This window comes from Empidonax traillii, unplaced genomic scaffold, assembly GCF_003031625.1.
Source record: "Empidonax traillii isolate 1590-97213 ecotype Southwest subspecies unplaced genomic scaffold, ASM303162v1 scaffold1105:size522451, whole genome shotgun sequence".
Lineage (NCBI taxonomy): Eukaryota > Metazoa > Chordata > Aves > Passeriformes > Tyrannidae > Empidonax > Empidonax traillii.
This window is the reverse complement of record NW_020956298.1, coordinates 8,947-31,042: the sequence shown is the minus strand read 5'-3', so window position 1 is coordinate 31,042 and position 22,096 is coordinate 8,947. Positions and strand designations below refer to the sequence as shown.

Sequence of the window (22,096 nt, the reverse complement as noted above, 5' to 3'; positions counted from 1 at the left end):
AGTCAAAGTGAAGGGTCTTCTCTGTGTTCCTCAAAAGATGATGTCAAACTGGTCTGCAGCTCTCACTTCCCAGTTCATTGTATATTTTCTCTTTCTGTCTTTGCATTTCTTAAGTTGAAGCTTCTCTGCCAATCCTGAACCCTCAAATGCTCAAAGATATCAGATCAGACATCATTTACACTGGCGATGCAAACCCAGTGTTCTCATTTTTAACTCATAAATTGCTCGTTCTGAGCTCCTGGTTGCCTTTCCATTTCTTTACTGAATCCCCAGCAGTTAGTAATACAATAATATAAATTGTAAAATTTATATAAATTTTATATAAAATACAACCAGTCCTGGCTGAAATAATTTTCCAAAGTCAATCTTTTTCTGCAGACACCTCTCTCCTAGAACAGGATGGATGTTTCTTCCATGGGTAATGGAAGAATCTTACTATGGAAATGAAGGAAATATAATCACTAGAATCATTAAAATATCAGATTAGTCAGCCTTTAAGAAGTATTAGGAAATCGTCCACAGAGGTCTCTAGGGAGATGCATTTGAGTGTGATTGTGACTGATTGTCTCTTCATGTGATACATTAACACATTATGATTATAGGTACACCTATGGGAAACCTGTTCCTGGTTTAGTGAATGTCCAAGTGTGCCGTAAATTTTCCCATTCTGCTTCAAGTTGTTACGGAAAAGAGGCAGAGTCTGTGTGTGAAGAGTTCACGAGGCAGGTGAGTCCCAAGATTAAAATGTAGTGGTTTTTCTTATGGTTAATGGGCAATGTTGTCTTAAGAGAGGCCAAATCTGTGACTGTTGGGAGAGACTAGGACATCAGAGGTAGCGCTCTGTCCAGGGAAAAGCAGAGAATCTCAGAGGAAGTCAGGCTTAAGAGAGGGGCCATTAAACTGGAAACAGAACCGACGATGAAAACCCCACAACTGGAATCCTGACCCCATTGAGACTAGTGACAAATCTCCAGTTATCAGCCATGAGGTCCCTGCTATTGTTCCAAAAACCAAGAAAAGAATCTGTGAAAGAGTTTTGTGACTGTGAGAGGGAGTGTCAGGGAGCGAGGAGCAAAGATGAGGACAACACAAGAAGGCAGTATAGAGAACAAGGAACAAAGAAGATGCGGTAGTGCTCTACATGGGTCAAATACAAGAGAAAGGGCAAAAAGGAAAGGAGTGAAGACAGTGGAAGAAACAGGAAGAAAAACAACACTAAGGCAGGAGGAAGTTAACAGGGAAACCAAATGTGTGCCTTGGAGAACCTTTCTCTGTTCTGTCAGGTACCTCACAGAACAGAGAAAACTTACAGATTTAACACTCGGAAACAGGCTGAACACAAGTTCTTGCCTTGGAGACAACTCTTGAACATAAGTCTGGGATTTCATGGACAAAATTTACGCATGTTGCATTTGGGGTCTCTATTTCAGTCCCTCACGACACCAGTTTTGTTCACAGAATTCCAATTTTTTTCTCCAATGCCTTGCTTAGGCAGATGCTCGTGGGTGTGTTTCTGGTCTAGTGAGGACCAAGGTATTTCAACTCCAACGTAGGGGATATGAGATGAGCATTGAGGTACAAGGAAAGATCACAGAAGATGGCACAGGTATGTATCACATGGATATGGCAAAGTGGTGGCAGGCCCTAACAGGAGGGCCTGGCAAAGACAAGAAAGATGGACCAACATGACTAGAAATTCATTAATAATCCGTCTTTACTGATGCTCTGTCTCAGGAATAGAACTGACTGGAACAGGCTCCTGTGGTATCACACCCATCATGAGCAAAATCAGCTTTGACCTGCTGGACTCTCAGTACAGACCAGGAATTCCACTCTTCGGGAGGGTAAGGAAGTTCTGAGACCATGGACAATGAATGGCATTGCAAACACACGAGTGTGTAATCCCATTAGATGGAGGAGCAGTGTGTGCAGGTTACATGGCCCACCTTCCTCTGCCTTTGTACAGGCAGATGAATTACTGATAGTTGGGGCACTCTAAGAGGCACATGACCCTGACACTCCTGGCAGTCAGCCCAGTATAGAGGAGAAGGCCCATTGTTCTGACAGAGAGCAACAAACATGGACTATTCCACAAGGGAATGTTATCCATGTGCAAAGGGTGACCACAACACAGGAAGGTGTAGTGACCTCATCAACAAGAGCACAGTCCCAACTACTCAACCAAACTGAGCAGAGCAGGAGTGGTGACAATAACAGGTTCCACCAACAGTCTATTGACCACCTGACAATGTGAAATGATAGGTGAGGGCTAAGCCCAACCAAGAAAGTCCACTTAACCAGATGGGAACAGCAGAAGAAAGAACTAAGTGTAAGTCTACTGGGACAAGGCACAAGCCAGAAAACAGAGTTCCTGAACCAAGAGGCAAATGATAAGTGGTGGAGGTGCCAAATGAGGCTGACCAGGGGAATTAAAACTACTGATGAACTTAGGGTTCTGATAGATTATTTCTATGGACCAATCGGCTTGTTTTACTGAGAATTTTCTCAGTTGTTCCCTCAGACCACTCAGGACTTGCCTCACACATTTCTACATTCTTTTCTTTTGTTCTTCTCTGTCAAGAAATATCCTGCCTGGAAGGGAGGAAAGAGAGAAGAGGCTTTATTACTTAAGTATTGTTTTCTGTTGCTAGTCTAAAAAATGAAGTTTTTTATTGCTTTGTTAGGTGAAGCTGGTCGATGGCACTGATGAGCCAATTGCCAATGAAACCATCATGATTTCTGTGGATGGAGACAGATATAAAGGGAATTACACTACAGATGAGCAGGGACAGTCCTGGTTTTCCATAGACACTACCACCTTCACACAAGCCTCCTTGGAAATCCGAGTAAGTGGCAGAGACAGGGGTAAGCCTCTGTCTTTCTCATCAACAGAGGAAATACCTATGCATGGGTTATCAGTCTCTCTACCAGTTGGAAAATAAGGCAAGTTTCTTGGCAGGTCACCTCTCTTCTCTGTGTCTTCTGTGCATGTTCACTACCATCGTATAAGAATGGGAAATATAGAACATATCCACATTTTTTCTGTGGACTTTTATGTGACTTGTTACCTGGTTTTATTCAGCTATGAACTTCTTATTCCTCTTTCTCAGGCAGATCATAAACCTGAACTGAACTGTTACGACAGCAACTGGATCACACCGTCATATGAGCATGCCATGCGTAGGATAAGTCGGTTTTACTCCCCCAGTAAGAGCTTCCTCAAAATTGAGCCAAAACCTGAGACATTAAGTTGTGGCTCCCTCGCAGAGGTTCAGGTGCACTATATCTTCACACAGGAGGCTATAGGGGAGCAGAAGAAAATTGTCATTTACTACCTGGTAAGAAGTATTTGTGGTTACTTTGAACTATGGCCACAGAAAGTACTGTGTCCTCTATAGCTGTGTTCCATGATGAGGAACTACTGCATTGCTATATAACCATTAATGGTAGAGAGAGAGGGTTTGAAATGGAAAGTGTGACCTGCCACAGTGCAATCTAAACACATTTCCATAATGTTTCTCATTGCTCTCTCTTCTGTGAGCAGACATGGGTAGGGTGTACATGTTCTACTAAGAACAAAAGAGAGACAAAATATTGATGAAGAGAGCACTGTCTTGGGCACTGCCAACCAAGACTCTCATTTCATGGTAATCCGCTGCCAGGTTCCCCCATTCCAAATTCTAGTTTACCTATGATCACTAGTCAGAAACCAGCACCCTACAACAAGAAGATAAAAGATGAGAAGGGTAAGTACCTTCCACTCCATTTTGTCCATTGGTAGTCATCTGACTGATGAAACTAAAGCAACACTTGTAACTACACTACCAGAAAAGCCCAATAAACTTAGAGCTTAGGCTGAAGATCAAGCAATCACAGCAAGTTTGGGATACCACAGTAATTAGAATAGACTGTAGCATGCTGGCATTGAGAACTATGAATTTATTCAGGTTGGAAGTCAGAGAAGAGAGACAAATTGAACTGTAACCAAACAATGATATGTCAGTTTTGCTTGGGAGAATGGGAAGAATCAGGTGAATATTCAAATACGATGTCTTTCTCGCTTTGCTTTTCTGGTTCTCCCATTTAATGACACCAGGAGAATAAGAGTAGCTTTGGAGAACCAGAAGAAATCAGTGGAACAGACAATTCTAATCTGCTGGACTGTATAGAACATCAGGAGACTTAGGCTGATATTCAAAAAAGAGAATAGAAACCTGTGCTGGAGATGTCTATTTTCAAGACTGCTAATAGTTAATTGAAGGACAAGATACCTGTTTATCCTGGTAGCCTGGGAAAGATGGTCTTAAGCATGCACATACAGCAGGTAAACAAACAGTGAGAGACCTTCAAGTTTTATAGGAGTGAATCCCACACCTTGAAATTCAAATATGGTGCTATGGAATATATATTCCCCATGGAAAGTAATTGTATAAAAGGCATTTTTCAGCTGTGAAAAAAGGAATCTTTTTCTAGAAATGAAGAAATTACAGGTAGCATTGGGGCTGTTGCTTACTGCCTGAATTCAGGAACCTTATTCAAGCTCTTATTATTTGCAGCCTGTGCTCTTCTGTCCCAACTCTGTGGAGTTATGAAACTAATTCTGATTAAATATTTCTTCAGACTGCTTCACAATGCAACTGAGAGTGGAATTAGGAGAATTTATGACCCTCAGTCTGTTACAAATTTTTAGAAATGTGTGTAGAATCCCCAAACTTATGGGGGGTCAGAGGCAAAATGCATTCAAACCTGATCTATATATGTAATATGTACAAAAGCAAGAGAGGTCTGGTCAGTGAGCAAATACTGGTTCTCCCAGGAATGGGTATTTATCTCCCAAGACCCAGTGAATTCTAGTCTGGCACTTGCTTAATGCCTTCTTGGTGCTGATCACTGTTGGCAATGCTATTTATACTCACAATCTACAGATAACCCAGTGAATGTTCCTTCTCCTTACTTTCAACACCAGTAGCAACAATTACAGGAAGGTTTCTCTGTCACACAGGTGATGGCCAAGGGAGGAATAGTATTAGCAGACACCCATGATCTGACTGTGAATGCTGGAGATGGTGAGCAGTACTATGCATTTTTAGTATTTCTGATGATAATTTGGGTGCAGGGGGACATAGATAAATTATTTCAAAAAGAACATTTACTTTAATGTTCAATTAAAACATTAAATTTAGAGTTTTAATTTTCAAAATTAGATCTTCTGATGAAGGGGCTTGGATTAGTTTTGTTGTCTCTGAGTTCTGTCAGGTGCTATTCTTTTAATGATAAATTATTAGAAAATTCAACAAAAAATAAACATAATGTTTTGGCCATTTCCTAAACCCAGCACTTTCTGATGACCATTCTACCTATTCTGACTGCTGATGCTTACCAGTGTTGTGGGACTCACATGTCAATGAACAGAAAGAAATGTGTCTTTTTTTCTTTCTCTCTTTCCTTCATTTTTCTTGGTATTGTTTCTGCCTTGTAAGCATGCAAACCCACACATACCTATATTCGAACAAATACATTTAATTTTATTCCTATAAATGTCCAAGGATTACACATTTCAGTAACTGAGACTGGCTGTAACGCAGCTTTAAATGTCTTTGGACAACAAGACCAGGAGACATTTTGTAAGTCTATGAGAAGGAGTTGCTTTACAGTGGGTATAAAAAGTATGTGGAAGTAAAAGATCTTGGGTGCTGTATGTTTGTACAAATTCTGCATCCTCACTAGTAGCAATTACTTAACTAACACCCTGACTAATATCAAGAGATGCTCTGTTGCCTTATCTGGATTGTGACATAAAGTTCAGGCCCAGACAAAAGGAGTTTTGCAGCACAGAGGGTCATTTTCTGTTGTGCTGGGAGCAAGAGTTTAGTGTTCCAGCTAAATGCTTGCCTAGCAGTAACTTTGCCAGTTATTCTTTCAGCCACTCTGCAACCTTGACTGCTGCCTCCCTTTACAACATGTCTGTTACCTTTTTTTCCCCTCATCTGTTTTTGGTAGATCTTGGAGCTTGAGGGAGAAAGGGGTTGGGAACATCAAGAAATTATGCCAGATGTTAACTGGGGACAATCTGGAAGCTCTCCAAACTCACTTCATTTGGCTATTCATGATCACTCTTTGAATGCAGGTATCTTCAGCAGCAGCCATAGACTTCAATCATGTATCAGTATTCCTGTCCCTGCTGACTAAAACTATTCAGCATGAGTGAGCTTGACTTTTTTATCTAGGAAAGGCAAATGCATATATTGGGACCTCTTGTGTGTTGATTAGCCTTTTTTTCTCTCTATTAGCTCATGGGACATTTCAGCTGACCCTCTCTGTTGAGGCAGCAATTGCTCCCCTGGCACGGATGCTTGTTTACACCACTTCACCCAGTGGGGAAGTCATCGCCAGTTCAGCAGATTTCCAGGTTGAAAGTTGTCTCCCCAATAAAGTGAGTATATGTCACAGTTTGCGCAACTTATGTTTGTCTTGTGACCGGTAGTTCAGTTATGAGTTCCAGAACGGAGGCAGAACTCACAATGAGTTCATTAAGTGATCTGAGCAGATATTGACTGAGGATTTATGACCAGAATAAATTACAAAACTACAACTGTAAAAAGTGGGCAAGATAGAATAAAAAAGCAAATCACTCATCATTATTAATTACATTGGTCAAAGATGAATATGTATTACAAAAATTGCAAAACACTAACGGAGCTTAGTTCACAAGGCTAGAAGCATCAGTATATTAGCATGGAACAGTGTCTGGAAAAGTAGCTCCTTGAACTTCTTTTTGAATGTGCAGGTGAGATTGAATTTTGTACCCAAGGAAGGCCTTCCTGCCTCCAACACACACCTGAAACTCCATGCCACACCAAGGTCCCTGTGTGCCCTCCGTGCTGTGGACAAGAGTGTTCTCCTTATGAAGCCTGAAAATGAGCTCTCTCCCAGCTCTGTAAGTCTTGACTGCTTCTGGTAAGGAGCAAGTACAAGAACCAACCAAATACCTATTAACACAACTATAGACATGGGGCTATGTATTTTTATAGATGCATTCACTGCACTTGTTTTTCAGAAGCTGACATTTACCAAACGAGTGTTAGAAAGTATCTACCTCTGTAAGTGCTGACCTGCCACATTTTTCCCTGGTTTTTTGGTTTTTTTTGCATTTACCTAGGTGTATGATCTTCTTCCACTGAAGGAAATCCGAGGTTATAGCTTCAAAGGCTACTACCTGGAAGAAGACAATGAAAACCCTTGTGTGTCACTTGACAATATGGTACTAAATGGATTTGTCTACATACCCATTTCTCCCGATGGTGAAGGTGATGCCTATGACATTCTCAAAGTAAGCACCAACCTTGCCTTTTTCTTTTTGGTTCCTTTTTGGAATTTAGTCTACTCTACTTTTCTCACCTGTCTTGAAGGGCTTTCTAATGAAAACAAAACAAAACAAAAGAGCTCATTTTCTGTAAACTTACTAACTTTTGTATGCAAGAAAATAACCAAGCCCAGGCCCTGCATACTTAGTCCATCACTGGTACCTGAGTGTTTCTCTGAACCATTAAAACTTTGAAAGGTCTCCTCATTGCTGATAGAGATACCTGCAAAAGGGCTTGATTAAGGAAACAGTCCTGAGAAATTATTTCTAGTGCCATAATATTGGAAAATTTTCCTCATTCTTTCATTGTTTTCTCTCTCTGGTTTAAATAAGTCTTTATTAGAGTGTCAGTTACTTTGATAAGCCAAAAATCCACCTCTACCCATCTAAAGTGTCCTGCACAAGACTTTTTGGGTCCCCACAATCCCATGTGTTTCACACGTCATTTTCACACAGGCAGCTGTCCCCAAGGTAGACCTATGGCCTTAGTATTCCATCTGATCATGGCAGAATTTAGGCTTATCATAACATGATAGAGCCTCAACATCTGGGTTAAACCTGTCTATCTGGAATTTATATACAAGCTTTTGTTATTCTGATCACTACCATACTTAAGTACATCTATTCTTGACATACTAAATAAAGTTTATATTCAAACCAGGTTTTTTCATACTTTTTGTTCTTCTTTCTCTTTGTTTATTAGGAATTGGGCTTAAAAGTCTTCACTAGCAGCAAGATCCATAAGCCTGAAGTCTGCCAGCATTACCCAGGACACATGATGGAAAGGAGTTACAGTGGTTCTAGTACCTTCTTGATTTCACCTCCCACACAACTTCCTAGAATTTACTACTGCTTCTTTCCTTCCCTTTATATCTTTGAATATTAATTACATGAGTCAGATCTGATTCTGTTCAGATATACTGACCTAATTCAGGCTCAATCCCTTCTAGACTCAGTCCTGAAATATGAACCTGATGCCCCTCTGCCTGTGTCTTCCCAGCTAAACAGATGTGTCTGGCTAGAACTGTGTGTGCTTGGTGATTCCCATGCCAACCTCTACAGGAGGGATCTTGTAGGCACTAAAAGAGTCTTTCAGCACAAAGTAGTGGCCTTTTTTTTTCCATCAGACTTGAGTTCAACTATGGAAACCTAAAAAAGGAGTATCTGCTTCTAGGCAGCTACATTCTAGCAATAGCTGGAGGAACAACTAGGGCAGCAGTGGGCCAAGACAAATGGTCAATATTTTGCCACTGGGGGCTGAGAAATTTGGTTCTGTTTCCAGCTCTCCCACTCACATGAATGACTAGGAGGGGCTGTATATGTCACATCACTTCTCTGCAGATTCAGTGACTACAAAGATATAACAATGATATTACTTTTGTTTGTTTGTTTGTTTTCTCAAATAGTTCTCAGACTAGAAAGGCTATATAAGACTCTCATCTTTGTCACTTCCAGTGGAGTATCACAGCTCTGATTAGAAAAAGATAGCTTTTGGTCCAGTGATAGCTTCTAGCCTTCTATTTATAACAGATCAGATCTTTGGTTTCAAGATGAAGGATTTGTCATCAGAGTATGGCCCAAGACAGTTGTCTGCTTTGAGAAGGTGTAAAATCTTCTAAGGGTAATAGAAAAACCTTTCAGTAAGTATGCAGCACTGTGAGAAAGCATCCTCCAGTTTGGTTGCTAACTGCCAGAGATGTAAAGACCCATATTCATCTAAAAAAAATTCTGGATGGAGGGCTAAGTGTGGCTTGTGTTTCTGGTCATGTATAAACTCAATCAGTTCTTCAGCCAGATTATTAAACTACCTGGCACAGTAATATATGGAGACAATAAGTTTTGTGTTTGATTCTGTATTGCAACAGAAAGATACCCTCAATAACATCATCATACGTGGTCCTTTTGGCAATGCTTTGTTTGCTGGTAGTGAGGGAAGAATTCTCCACTCCATCTAATCTCTGTAAGAAGAGCAGCAACGTTAGGAAAAATTAAATACTGAGATGGCAACAGAGAAATGCATTTGTTTTTAGTGGCTAAGATTTCAAAGCTGTGCTTTCAATTTTAAAATTTTATCTAGGAATAGGCACTACCTGGAAGTATCCTCCTGATTTAGAATGGAATTTGACACATCTTTTCCTTTCTTCCTGTCATCGAAAAATTTCCTAGTCACTGCAATGAATCTACTTGAAGATTTGGAGTATGACATGGCAGAAGGTATGGCTGGTGATGATACTGTGGAAACTGTCCGGAAGTACTTCCCTGAGACATGGATCTGGGACATCGTTTCAGTGAAGTAAGTGTTTAAGGGAATGTAGAGTGTGGTCAGTAGGCCAAAACCTTATAGTTTTTACCAATCCATATGTTAAAGCATCAACGGAAATATCACTATTTCAGTGAAAGTAGTATTTCTAGTAGACACAGAGATTTTTTAAGGTCACTTAGTATAGGATCCTTTGGGAGAACATACAGAAGCCAGTGCCCATATCCCAGCTGGTCAGGAGTTTGCTGTCAGCAGACATTATGCAGTAGGCTAAGAAGAACATAGATGATCACCAGAATATAACTGAAATCTTGTTCTCTGTCCCTAACCAGCTCTGAGGGAAATGCTGATCTGGATGTGACCATCCCTGACACCATCACCGAGTGGAAAGCCAATGCATTCTGCACTTCAACAGACACAGGCTTTGGCCTGTCCCCAACAGTGTCTCTCAAGGCCTTCCAGCCCTTCTTTGTTGAGCTCACTATGCCCTACTCTGTAGTGCGTGGGGAGTCCTTCACGCTGAAAGCCACTGTTTTCAACTACCTGACCGCCTGCATCAGGGTAAGGCATTTGCACAACTTTGCTCAGTCTAACAGGTTAGAGAAGACTTCAGTCTGTCATTATAGCATGGTTTCCCAAACCAGATGACTGATCTCTAACTATAATTTCATATAGGTGTAGGTATGTAGGAATCCTTGTGGTATTCAATGAAGAAGGAGTATGTTTTCCTGCTGAAGTTTTGAAAGCTGCGTTAGATTCAGGACCTAAAGCTCTGCTGCTGAGACCCCCACCCTTGTCATTACAAATTTATGTCACTGTCCTATAGAAATATGAGACTTGGGTTATTCACAGACCACAGCATCATTTCACATGGAAACTCCAGGTTCACCAGATACCTGGTTCAGCCTTTATCTCATCTTGCAAAATATCACAGCAGATTTGCTGGAATATGCAGACTTCCTTTGATTTGTTGCTTCTGTCTCTAAGACACGGAGCAGAGCTATATAGCTCCACTATTCTTGTCTGCATTTTTTCACCAGTGAAAAAGTTGAGAGAATTTAGAAAGTGATTGGTATGAAATCTCAACCACCTTTGCTCAGTTTTTTATAAACACAGATTTTCATTCTGAAAGGAATGAACCTGAAACAAGGAGGGGCACTGATCCAGTCATTCCAATGCACTCTCATTTATTTCCCTGTCTTTCCTCTTTTGTTTGCTATTTTCAGGTTCCTCATTCCACTTTTCCTTGTTCCCTTACTTGGTTTCCCACTGCTAGTGTTTTATTTTCACCTAACTAGTCATGAGTGGGGTTTTAATTCATGGCGCAAGTGGTCTGTGCTATTAATTTTCCCAGAATTGATTTTCTTTCCAAAGGTCCTGTTCTCTACACTTACCTTATGATTTTACACATCTCAGTCATTTCCCCCTTTATTAGGCAGTTCTTTTTCTGCAAAACCCGTGAGGTTCTTAGTCTCACAGTATAACTGGCTCCACTCCCCATTTCCATGTACTGCATTGCCTCCAATAATTCCAGCTTCTCTGCAAGTCCAAACTTCATGTCACCTGTCTGTGCAACCAACAGGTCAGTGTGTCCCTGGCTGAATCTACTCATTTCCTGGCTATACCAGCAGAGAAACAGGAAGAATCCTACTGCATCTGCATGAATGAAAGAGTAACTGTGGCTTGGGCAGTAACACCAAGATCTCTAGGTAAGAAGCTGGACTACAAGAAGATACTGAGATCAGATATCTGTGTAGGGCATCAGATCTGTGGTGTGAGGAGCTAGGTAATTCCAAACCTGTTTGGAAGGATCTTCTCTATGTCAGAAAGGAGAAGGCCAACCCTGAGGTTGAGATACTACACTGTGTGTAATGTTTCCAGGTCCTAAACCAACCATATAAGTGTTGCAGGCCATTGCTTTCCTGACACATAAATAAAAATCACAAATTCCCTTAATGCATGCAAAGCACTCAGATATTCCAGTTGTGGAGTTAAGAATGTCTTGGCTTGATGTGTCTGGGTCTGAAATTTTTTAATCAAAGCTTGCTTTGATGGTCCCAGAACAAGACCATTTGATTTACAAGACCTGCCCCATCATTACTCTTCTGGCTGATGGATCACCTGCTTGTATGGCCATCTCAAAGGAGGTGGCCTGGCAGGCTGCAGCTGGATCAAGATAAAACACTGTCTCAAATTTAGTTCTCCTCTTGGAAAAGCTCTGTAATGCATCAGGGAGTGCCCAGCACAAACACAAACCCACATATCCCTGGCTCTGCCAGGCAGGGCTGACTGAACTGTTTCCTCCAGGGCAGGTGGAGTTCTCGGTGAGCACTGAGGCCCTACAGAACCAGCAACCCTGCGGGAATGCAGCTGTGGAGACCCCTGAGAGAGGGCGGAAGGACACAGTCATCAGACAGCTTCTGGTAGAGGTACGTGGGCTGCTAATTTTAGTGGCACAAAAAAGTGCCAATAGCAACAGCAACAGTTGCTGTATGATAAAGGTTTTCTGCTTTAGCCATGACAGCAGCAATAATGGCTTGTAGGACTCTAATTCTGCAAGCTGGCATAAAAGAAGTATTGACAAATCTAGCTCAGGCCAGTAGAGCCCATAACTCATAAATGTTGACATCTCGTAGTAAAAGCAGGGTTTTACGTTACGCAGTGGGACAGAAATAATAAGGCAGGCAATAATGACAGGTTTTCTGGGACATCAAATCAGAGATAAATAAGAACTCCTTGGTATTACCTGTAATAAATCAAAGGCATGGGTTGTAAATGGAACACTAGTCAGAAATCTTATGCTTCTCCTCCAGCACACAGCTAGTACTCTGAACAGTCACCACAGTCTACAAATATTTCTGAACAAAACTGACATCGCTGTTTCAAACTGGTTTTATTACACTTTTAAGAATGTTCAAAACAGTGTAACTAACCTTTTATTTTTTTCATTCTTTTGTACGCTTTTTTTGCTAAGCAGTGTTTTGCACTGATAAAAGCATAGCTTTTCACATGATTAATTGCCAGTCATAAAATTAATCCACGGTATAAGACTCCCTGTGATGCTATTAGCAAACAAAGAGTACTAGCTTGTTGTATAATGAAATCTATATAATAATAATAACTCCTTACATTGCAGACATTCCAGTTTGCAGTAAGGCAGATTTAGGACTCATGTAACTTCAGAAAATGTTTTGATAACCTGAATGTAATGATGGCACAACAATCCTATCTGATAGTCACTTTTTTTCTTTTTTTTTAAATATTTACAAATGGATTTGTATGTATAATACATGATTAACTGTTGAACATTTCAGGAAAATTTCCTGATTTCATATATACCTTCTGGAAAAAAGACTGTTTATTTTTTTCTTTGAAGTTACTAGAAGATCAGCACTGTAAAGTCTTCTCTCACAGATGGCAGGGGAACGAAAATTACGGAATGAGCATCAAAGATGCTTCTGTCAGGGTGTCTGAGAGATTGCTCATCTTATCCTGTTTTTGTAATGTGGTAATTAATCTACAGCAAGTCCTGACTGGATGGAGTCAGAGATTAGCATCCAAGGCTTAACAATTAATTAGTAGGGATGGATACAGTGAAACACGCTTGGGGTGAAGCTGCATTGTCACAAACATATGGATGACAATATTCCCTACAGTAGGCAGTGCGTCCCAGAGAGAGAGAAGGGAATGTGCCAAAGGCCCTGGGGCATACTGTTGCCCCTCCAGAAACCCAGCCTTGCTGAGAGCTCTTTGGGAAACAGGATGTTTTTTCACCCAGGAATTTCTCATCTGTAAAGGAAAATCTTTCAAATAATTACAGTGCATGTTTTAATTTCCTGTTGAAATGTTCAAAATCAAACACAACAATGGATTTCTTATTTAGTTGCATATCACAAGGACATACTGAAACAAACGTGAAGGTGCCATTGCAAACAGAATCATTGAGTTCTGTCATAGTTTGTCTGAGAAACTTTTTCTTTTTTCTTTTTTCTCCTACTATTATAATACTTTTCTGTCTTTTCCTACTGAAGAATGAGACAATGAATTTTAACTGTGTGAGAAGGAAAAGACAATAACACCATTGTTTGCATACCAGAAAAAATTTTCCATGGCCAAAAGCTGGAAAACAGTAATGAAGCAACAGGAACTCTCCTATTTGGAGGTTAAAAAATGATTCAGGGATCTCCCTAAAATAAATTCTGACAAAAAAATGTTTTATAGTAAACATTTAATTCCTGAGATTTTTGCAAAATATTTTCACCTATCTCAACAGAAAAGAGGGATTCTTTTCTGACTTCAAAAAATAGTCTAGGAGTTTTTGAAACAGTGGGATAGAATCACCAGTTGACTATGGCATGTATTTAAATTTTTGTCATTGCAGCATGTCACATGTGGGTGCATTGGAATGCTTTACCACCTGCAAAAGTTCTTGCATAAATATCCTACCAGTGTCCACAGCACTCGGCCATCACTGCAGCTGCGCTGGGCCGCAGTGCGTAGCACCTTGAAAGACAGGGTCCTGTGGCTCTGTTAGCACTGTTGGCAACAGCACCTTGCATATTATCTGCATCATAACTTGCGAATCTGCAGGGCTTCTCTCAATAATAAGAAAGGAAAGAATATGTACTGCATTTCATACTTGTAATTAGCCGGTATGTTATAGTCCTCAATTATCCCTGGTTTAGTATACGGAGGAGAAAAATTTGTAAGTCGTTTCCAAAAAGTCCCTTTTAGTTTCCCTTTTGATATGTCTTCCTTTTCTTTGTTGTTGTTGTTGCTGCTGTTGTCCCTCATTTTTTGCTTTTTCCTCTTGCCCTGTTCCCCAAGCCGGAAGGGACAGAAGTGGAAACTACGTACAACTCTGTGCTCTGTGCATCTGGTAAGAGCCCTTTGCTTTCTAAGACTTTCTTTGCTGTGGTAGAGACTAAAGACAAAGAGAGAAGAAAAGGTTTTGAATGCTTCACTCTGAGAAGAAAGGTGTAGGAAAGTGATAAAATTAAACAAACTGGATGTATGTCCAACTCTTAGTGAAATCAATTCTTCCTAGAGGAGGAGAGCTGAGGATGTAATAGTGTCAACAATTATAGAGACAGAAGCTTATCTCTTAGGAAGTGAGGCTGGCCAGGTCCCTGCAGGGAGAGGATATTTGGGATTTAATAAGGTTATCTCTAATGCCTTTCATTCAACAGGTGTAAAATCACAAACTAGACTCTGCAGTAAGCTGGGACAGCCCACTGAAGCAGAAAAGACCAGAAAAATAGGTTGGAAAGTGTATTTGTCCATGAAGGCCAGCTGATAGTGCCATGCAGATGTCCATGACAATCTGTGTGTGAGGATATTGAAGGCCCAACACAAAATTTTCAGGATGGGAAGCTTCATCCACAAAATTACAGATGAATGGATTTCTTGAAGGCAGGAAAACCTTGTTCAGGGGACAGCTGCTACCCATGCATATAGATATATCCGGAATTGTAACCAAATTAATCTGGTTTTTTATCCCAGAGAAGTCAATGCCAGAGACAGTCTCTTTGGTTCTCCCAGAGACTGTGGTGGATGGCTCAGCCAGAGCATATTTCTCAGTGCTAGGTGAGTGAAATATCCTTAAAGTGTCACATGCTATTTTAAAACACTGTCACTTCAGACTGTGCCCAGTCTAATGGCTAATTTACACTGTAAATTGTCCCATTCCCCAGGTGACATCATGGGCACTGCCATGCAGAACCTGCACCAGCTCCTCCAGATGCCATTTGGCTGTGGGGAGCAGAACATGGTCCTGTTTGCACCCAACATCTATGTCCTGGACTATCTTAACAAGACAGAGCAGCTGAGTGAAGAAGTCAAATCCAAGGCCATTGGATACTTAGTGAGCGGTGAGATGGGACACAGCTTTTGCTTTTCTGTTCATCCCTTCCCTTGGCAACTGGATAAGGACACTATTGTCCACTGGCAGGTATGATCTGTTGGAGGTTGTCTCTAGAAAGGAACATGATACTGGTAGGTGAGATGTATATAATACAGTATCTATAGGAAAGAATCCTGTGTTCAAGTGAAAGTACAGGGTGAGAGACAACAGCATCCAAACAGGAACACGGGAAAAGTCCAGAACTGGCAATAACTCAAGATTTCTTTCTGAAAGAAAGGGTTATATGAAATACATAAATCAGACTATACCTATTAATCATGGCAGCTGCTTATGTAGATCTCAAATCCTCCTTAGGATTGAGATTTAGAAAGTATTGATCACCTTTGACCAGGGCAGAATTTGAACATGCTATCAAGGGCATGTTGACAGACATAACACTGGTACATGTGCACATGATGGGTATATACTACTAGAAAGGGGCTGTTTTGACTCATTTTTTCAGGAATATTGTGCTTCCTCCAATGAAAATTACCCTGTTTTCTGCATCCTTCTTCTATGTAAGGCTTACATTTTTTATCAGTCCTCCTCAGGGAACCATTCTCTCCTTTCAAGTCTGGGATACATTTACGTCTCCTCATCAAGTCTAATGCAGAGATCAGCAATGACCCCAGTTACTCAGTTTCCAGGTGTTTTAGGAGAGTGGAAGAGCACAAAAATGGAGATACTCAGAGCTGTGGGTTTGCCTGAACTTCCACTGTAATACTGAGCAACATAGCTCACACTTCTGCCATTAGTTACGGGGGACACTGTGCCCCATGTCTGCTACATTTTGTTTGCATGGCTCCTTGAAAAGTACAGTAGAAACTCAAATATTTTTTCACTCTCCATTTCAGGGTATCAAAGGCAATTGAAGTACAAACACTGGGATGGTTCTTACAGTACTTTTGGGCCACGTTATGGGCAAGTTGGAAATACCTGGTAAGACTTCAGTACCACTGACTTTTCATTACCGCTTTTCATGCCCTCCCTTTCCTCAGTGTTCTCTTGTGCTTGGGCATTGTGGAGGTTGAAATGGAGTTGGAGGTGAAGTTATTTTCATGGCATCATAGAATAATCATGTGAGACAATAGGGCAAGGAAGGATGTTAAGGGAGGTGCCTTTTAGGTTTGCAATGCTGTACTGATAGCTACTTACCTCCTCTGACACCCTTCTTCAGCTCAAGTGAGGGTGGCCTGCAAGATGATATAGCGAGTTCTTGTTAGCAGAAGATGATGAATCCCCACAGTGCCATTGCCCAGCTACCTGTAGTCCTCAGGGCTATGAATAGCAGACTCCATTTAGCATTGGTCTCTACCTCATAGCTTCCAACCAGCCCACTGTGATCAAGTCTTGTAGCCTCTACTGATTTCCTCCAAAACGGTAATGCTCATATGGGTCCTATGACCTCTGATGGATACAGGACCTGCTCAGGATGTCTTGGTTCCCTCTATCACTTTCAGGCTCACAGCCTTTGTCCTCAAGTCTTTTGCCCAAGCCCGGCCCCACATCTTCATAGATGAGAAGCACATCCAGGATGCTTTGATCTGGCTTACTCAAAAGCAGAAGGATAATGGCTGTTTCCGCAGTTCTGGAACACTCCTGAACAATGCCATGAAGGTAATGTGTCTGCCTGGTTGGCTTCATGTAGGTTTTGTCAGGCTGCAACTTGAACATAAGTCACTCTGGGACCAATGGAGCTGTCTTATCACTTGGGGGTTGGGGAGGAGTGGGGGGCTATCACAGAAGCATGAAGAAGTCAGCAGCATCTTCTGAAGGATTTACCGTGAGCGGGAGACTAGGAAGGATTTGTCTCTGCAAGATGTAGATATGACGCATAGAGAGAAGCCAGTGGTGCTGTGTAGGATCAACAACTACTTTTGTGTTTCCCTGCAGGGTGGAGTGAATGACGAAGTCACACTGACAGCCTATATCACTATTGCATTGCTGGAGATTCCTCTGCCTGTAACTGTATGTGTCCGCACCCCAACCTGAGCCACAGATGGTACTAACCTAGTCCTACTAGTGTCTCTCCCTGCCAAATTATCAGGTCTCTTTACCTTTTGAAAGAAGAAATCCTATCTGAATAGTCTTTCTGTTTAAGTGTAGACTGAACTAACACTTTTCCTCCATTTTCTTTCCCTGTCCAATCCTTTCTCCCACACAAACATTTCGCTTAACATTCTTCTGAGTTCTTTAGTGAGCATTAATTGATTGATTCCATACAGCTTGGATTAAAAATTAGTTAAATAATATTTAATTCTCTTAAGTGAGCCAAAAAGTTTTCTACCTCTACAAAAATCTCCTTTTATTTCTTGTAATGGTACATTCCTGTTGAACTGCTTTTGTTGTGCAGGCAAAACAGCACTGGCATGTAAAAAGGAGTGGCACACTTAGGGTTCATTCTTATTTTCTCTGCCTCTTCTAGATTGTTTTGTGGGAATTCCCCATCCTTAATGTTTGAAGAATAAGGTATACCTATAGGTAATAAAGCATACCTATAGAGAATACCATAATGTCACTCTGTGAAAAGCCTGAGGACTATTTAAGAACAATGAGGGCTTGGTCATTCCGATCCCCTCACTTTGAGATGAGGCTGTGGTGCAGGTAAAATTGTGGTATGAATTGCAGCAGAAAGACTGCTGAGCCACGGTGGATGCCAGACTGCCATAATTCCTCTGCTCCAAATGTAGTGGGGACTGCTTTGTTTTCCAAGTTTTTTCCTGTGTAGCAAGAACCAACAGAAGGAATTATTTTGTCAGTGAGGTGAAATGCATGGCAATAACTTCACCGGAAAAGTATTCTTTCTTTGGTATGTGTTGTCTTTAGAAGAAAAGCTCTCAGGCAGAACTGTATTGGATAACAAAGATGTTATTCGTCTCCCTGTCTGAGCCTAAAACCACCACTGAATGTGAAGGAAGGGCATTGTCAGAATTTGAGTGAGATGTGGGTGCATTTCAAGTTAAGCTGCATGAAATTCTAAGTTTAACACAGCCCTTAAGTCATTATGGCTATTGGCAACTACACAGAATATTTCTATAAGTAAAGTAAGCTATATTAAACCCTCATAAAAATCTGATTAGCAGTGTTTTGAGCATGTGTGTCTACTGCCACATCCTGTAATTAGACTGAACTCCTCCCCAATGCTTACCTTACAAATAGTAGTAAGCATATAATACTTTAGGTGAGGCATAGACAACCAATTTTAGTTTTGTTGTTTGCTTTTTCAAACACAGCTGAATTGCATCTCCAAAAACGATCACGAAAGATTTCATCTTCCAGTAGACACCCAGTGAAGGCAAAGTACGAAGCCGCTGAAAAATATATCTTTTACTTCTAGATCACTGATTAAGCTGTAAATGTGCTGTTGAGATTCAGATCATGAAATGCTCTCTCCACAATATTATTGTTTCAATTTTATAGCAGTTTTTCCATAACAAATGAGAAGTAGTCATGTGTCTGGCTGCAAGGTCATGGGCTTACAGCATCTGTTAGTCCGTTACTTAACACTGTGTAAAGAAGTTACATTTTTTATGATTGCACTCGCAAACCGTACTTGAGATTCTGTCTTGGGAAAGACACACATTGTTAATGTTAATGTGTCACAAAAAATATTCCAGAAAATACAAAAAAAATTTCTTTCTTATGCAGAGATAGTTTCCTGCCAAACTAGAATCTACATTATCAGCTTCCAGCAAAATAATTTTTTTCAGAAGGTCCTAGAAAAGGGGAACTAAACAATAAAAAGTAAAGGACAGAGCAGAGGGTAAAAGCACAGAAGAGTCTCAGGGTAATAGCTGAAGGAAGAAAGCAAGTATTCAGGACATCTACAGAAAGGAAGTAATTGGGAAAAGCCATTAACGAGACATATTAGAGAAACGTTGATACAAAATAAGGAACAGCCTTTGGCTGCCCATTTGTTCTAGGAATTACTGGGCCTGGAAGGGAAGGGATACACAATAGTTCAATATTAGTCAGAGCGGAAAGTGGGGTTGCTAAGGGTCCATAGGTACCATCCAATTCCTGATGTTCTAAGATGGGCCTCACTGTGATCTCTGGCTGCTCCAGCTTAGTCTCTCTCTCTTCCCAGCACTCAGTGGTGCGGAATGCTCTGTTCTGCCTGGAAACAGCAGCAGATCAGAAAGAAAACCACGTGTACACCAAGGCACTGCTAGCATATGCATTTGCCCTGGCCAGGAAAATGGACAAGCGGAAGACATTGCTTGACTCACTTGAACAGGAAGCCGTGAAAGAGGGTGAGTAGTCCTGGTGGGACGTCTCTTTCATTTGCCTTACATCTTCCCTTGATAAAATGGCCTTTGCTGGTGGGGCAATTGTTAATGTAGGAACTGGCTTCTGAGGGTAGGGAAAGATGGAGGGACAGGAAAGATTTGTGCAAAGGGATTACCTTTCTGAGAACTCCCTCTCAGTCCCAAGTCCTGAATCTCTGCTTTGAGGGAGTTCACTGGGAAGCACCAGGCACCATCCCCTCGGTAATGAACTACAGAGTAGTTCTGCTGGCACTTCTCCTTAGTCCACTCCTCTTGCCACACCAGGCACCACTTAGCAAAGGCTGAATAATGTTAATTGGCACTTCTTCCTTCCAGGGCACGGGCTCAACATAGAACAAAGTTGACTTTGCACAGCACAAGACAGGTAAATCAGAGAGGTGCTGGATGAGCTGAGAGAGAAAATGAACCTACAGGTCATTGTGGAGGCCATAGCATTATCTCAGACTCTTCTAGGAATTCATGTAACAATTCAGAAGCACTCTAGTTAAATCAGACCAGACAGTGGATTTGCTCAAATGTTGGTTAGCAGGGTTATGAGGGAAGTATCCCCTACACTTTTTGCCTTCTCCAACTGCAAGTGACTCTCAAGCTGTGGTCACATTCTTTGAGCCATTTTGTCTCTCAGATTCTATCACTGCCTGATGGCAGGATCTCTACTCAAAAACAGAGAAAGCAGCATCCGTAGTTCCCTGAGGTGCCCAAGCCCATAAGTGTCTATGTGAATCTGGAGTCTAGAACAAAGTGGTATCCAGGCCTGAGACTCAGCAGTCTCATACTAGCTGTAAACCTGCAAAATGTGTAAACCTAACCCTTCCCCCTTCATCCTGCATGATAGATGCATCCTGGAGACTGCATCCTCCCACCTGGAGTTGCAACAGATCAAGAACTCCACTGCAATAACTAGTAATAATTGCTTGTTATCTTGTCTCCATGCTCCTCACCTGCTGTGAAGATGGGTCTGTTCATTGGCAGCGGCCTGGGAAAGAGCCAGAGGTTGATCCCCCATACTATCGCCACCGAGCTCCCTCTGCTGAAGTGGAGATGACAGCCTATGTGCTCCTTGCTTACCTCAGCTCTCAGCCAGCACCTTCCCAGGAGGAGCTGTCATTTGCATCTCGTATTGCAAAGTGGATCAGTGGTCAGCAGAATCCCAATGGAGGCTTCTCCTCCACCCAGGTGAGCTACTTCACATCAATGTTGGAGGATGGGACATGTCAAAGAGCCAGGTGGGAGCCCATTAAGGTTTGCCAGGAAGGCAGGAACATTAGACCTGCAGTATATCCACGCAGTATTCCATGCAATACCCACCATGGCTGCCAAGTGCTCCAGAAGCTAGAGGCAAGAATGTCAGTGCCTCTGGGAAGGGAGCAGGAACATGTAAAAGCTGCTCTTTGACTCTGTCTTTTCTGTGTAACACTGGAGAAAGTGAAGGATGGAGGGGAGGGTGCCACAGAAAGGCACACTTGAGAGAGGGCAGGCTATGGAAGGGCTGACTGCACCCCTCTGGGTGCCGGGATCTGTCTCTTTCAGGACACAGTGGTGGCTCTCCAAGCCTTGTCCCTGTACGGAGCTCTCACTTATGCCAAGAGCAGGGCAGCTTCCAAAGTGAGGCTGCAGTCTGGAGGGAACTTCCAGCAAGACTTCCAAGTGGATCCCACAAACCGGCTGCTGCTCCAGCGCGTGTCCCTTCCCCGGGTGCCAGGGGAGTACGGCGTGGAGGTGTCTGGTGAAGGATGTGTCTACCTGCAGGTGAGGGAGATAGGGACAGGAGGCATCCTGGGAGGGGAGCCCCTTGCCAGGCAGGAGGCATGGAGAGGGCAGAATCATAGAACCCTCAAGGTTGGAAAAGACCCTAAAGATCATCAGGTCCATCTCCATCTGGAGAAGAAGGGACAGGAGAGAGGGGAGAAGTGGGAGGGAAGGCTCTGTGTAAAGGGAAGAGGAGAAGAGCAGAGTTATGTGGAAGAGAACGAGTGGGAGGGAAGGAGGGAAAGACCTGGAGTGTGGAGGAGCTGTGAGAATGGGAGAAGTGGGGAGGCTGGGTGGGGGAGATCATCCCCTTTCTCCAGCATTGGGCATCACACACCCGTGCTCACACGTGGCTGCTGCCTGTCCCCTAGACAAGCCTGAGGTACAACGTGCAGCCCACGCAGGAGGATGCACCTTTCACGCTTCATGTGTACACCATCCCAGAGACATGTGTGGACTCCAAGGCTCACAAGGTCTTTGACATTGGCATAAATGTCAGGTGAGTCTGTGTTTTGGTCGGAGCATTCCTGTCA

At 42.1% G+C, this 22,096-nt stretch overlaps 1 protein-coding gene across 3 annotated transcripts in view; it reads left to right on the top strand.

The window, feature by feature from the left end:
• Positions 1 to 22,079, top strand: part of LOC114068647 (alpha-2-macroglobulin-like) — a 32,644-nt gene extending 10,565 nt beyond the window's left edge. The window contains exons 8-31 of one of the 3 annotated variants that reach the window (XM_027904944.1): positions 603 to 726; positions 1,492 to 1,606; positions 1,735 to 1,844; positions 2,685 to 2,846; positions 3,111 to 3,338; positions 5,003 to 5,066; positions 6,291 to 6,433; positions 6,788 to 6,937; positions 7,160 to 7,330; positions 8,067 to 8,157; positions 9,530 to 9,656; positions 9,956 to 10,184; positions 11,206 to 11,332; positions 11,931 to 12,052; positions 14,451 to 14,502; positions 15,126 to 15,209; positions 15,317 to 15,493; positions 16,380 to 16,464; positions 16,986 to 17,142; positions 17,419 to 17,493; positions 19,613 to 19,778; positions 20,767 to 20,990; positions 21,345 to 21,563; positions 21,935 to 22,079. In XM_027904944.1, the coding sequence (XP_027760745.1) occupies positions 603 to 726; positions 1,492 to 1,606; positions 1,735 to 1,844; positions 2,685 to 2,846; positions 3,111 to 3,338; positions 5,003 to 5,066; positions 6,291 to 6,433; positions 6,788 to 6,937; positions 7,160 to 7,330; positions 8,067 to 8,157; positions 9,530 to 9,656; positions 9,956 to 10,184; positions 11,206 to 11,332; positions 11,931 to 12,052; positions 14,451 to 14,502; positions 15,126 to 15,209; positions 15,317 to 15,493; positions 16,380 to 16,464; positions 16,986 to 17,142; positions 17,419 to 17,493; positions 19,613 to 19,778; positions 20,767 to 20,990; positions 21,345 to 21,563; positions 21,935 to 22,066 (3,334 nt within the window). In that variant the 3' untranslated portion in view covers positions 22,067 to 22,079. Of the gene's footprint in view, positions 1 to 602; positions 727 to 1,491; positions 1,607 to 1,734; positions 1,845 to 2,684; positions 2,847 to 3,110; positions 3,339 to 5,002; positions 5,067 to 6,290; positions 6,434 to 6,787; positions 6,938 to 7,159; positions 7,331 to 8,066; positions 8,167 to 9,529; positions 9,657 to 9,955; positions 10,185 to 11,205; positions 11,333 to 11,930; positions 12,053 to 14,450; positions 14,503 to 15,125; positions 15,210 to 15,316; positions 15,494 to 16,379; positions 16,465 to 16,985; positions 17,143 to 17,418; positions 17,494 to 19,612; positions 19,779 to 20,766; positions 20,991 to 21,344; positions 21,564 to 21,934 lie in introns of all 3 variants that reach the window. The other 2 variants (XM_027904943.1, XM_027904942.1) reach the window with 2 other exon arrangements.
• The last annotated feature ends 17 nt before the right edge of the window (positions 22,080 to 22,096 follow it).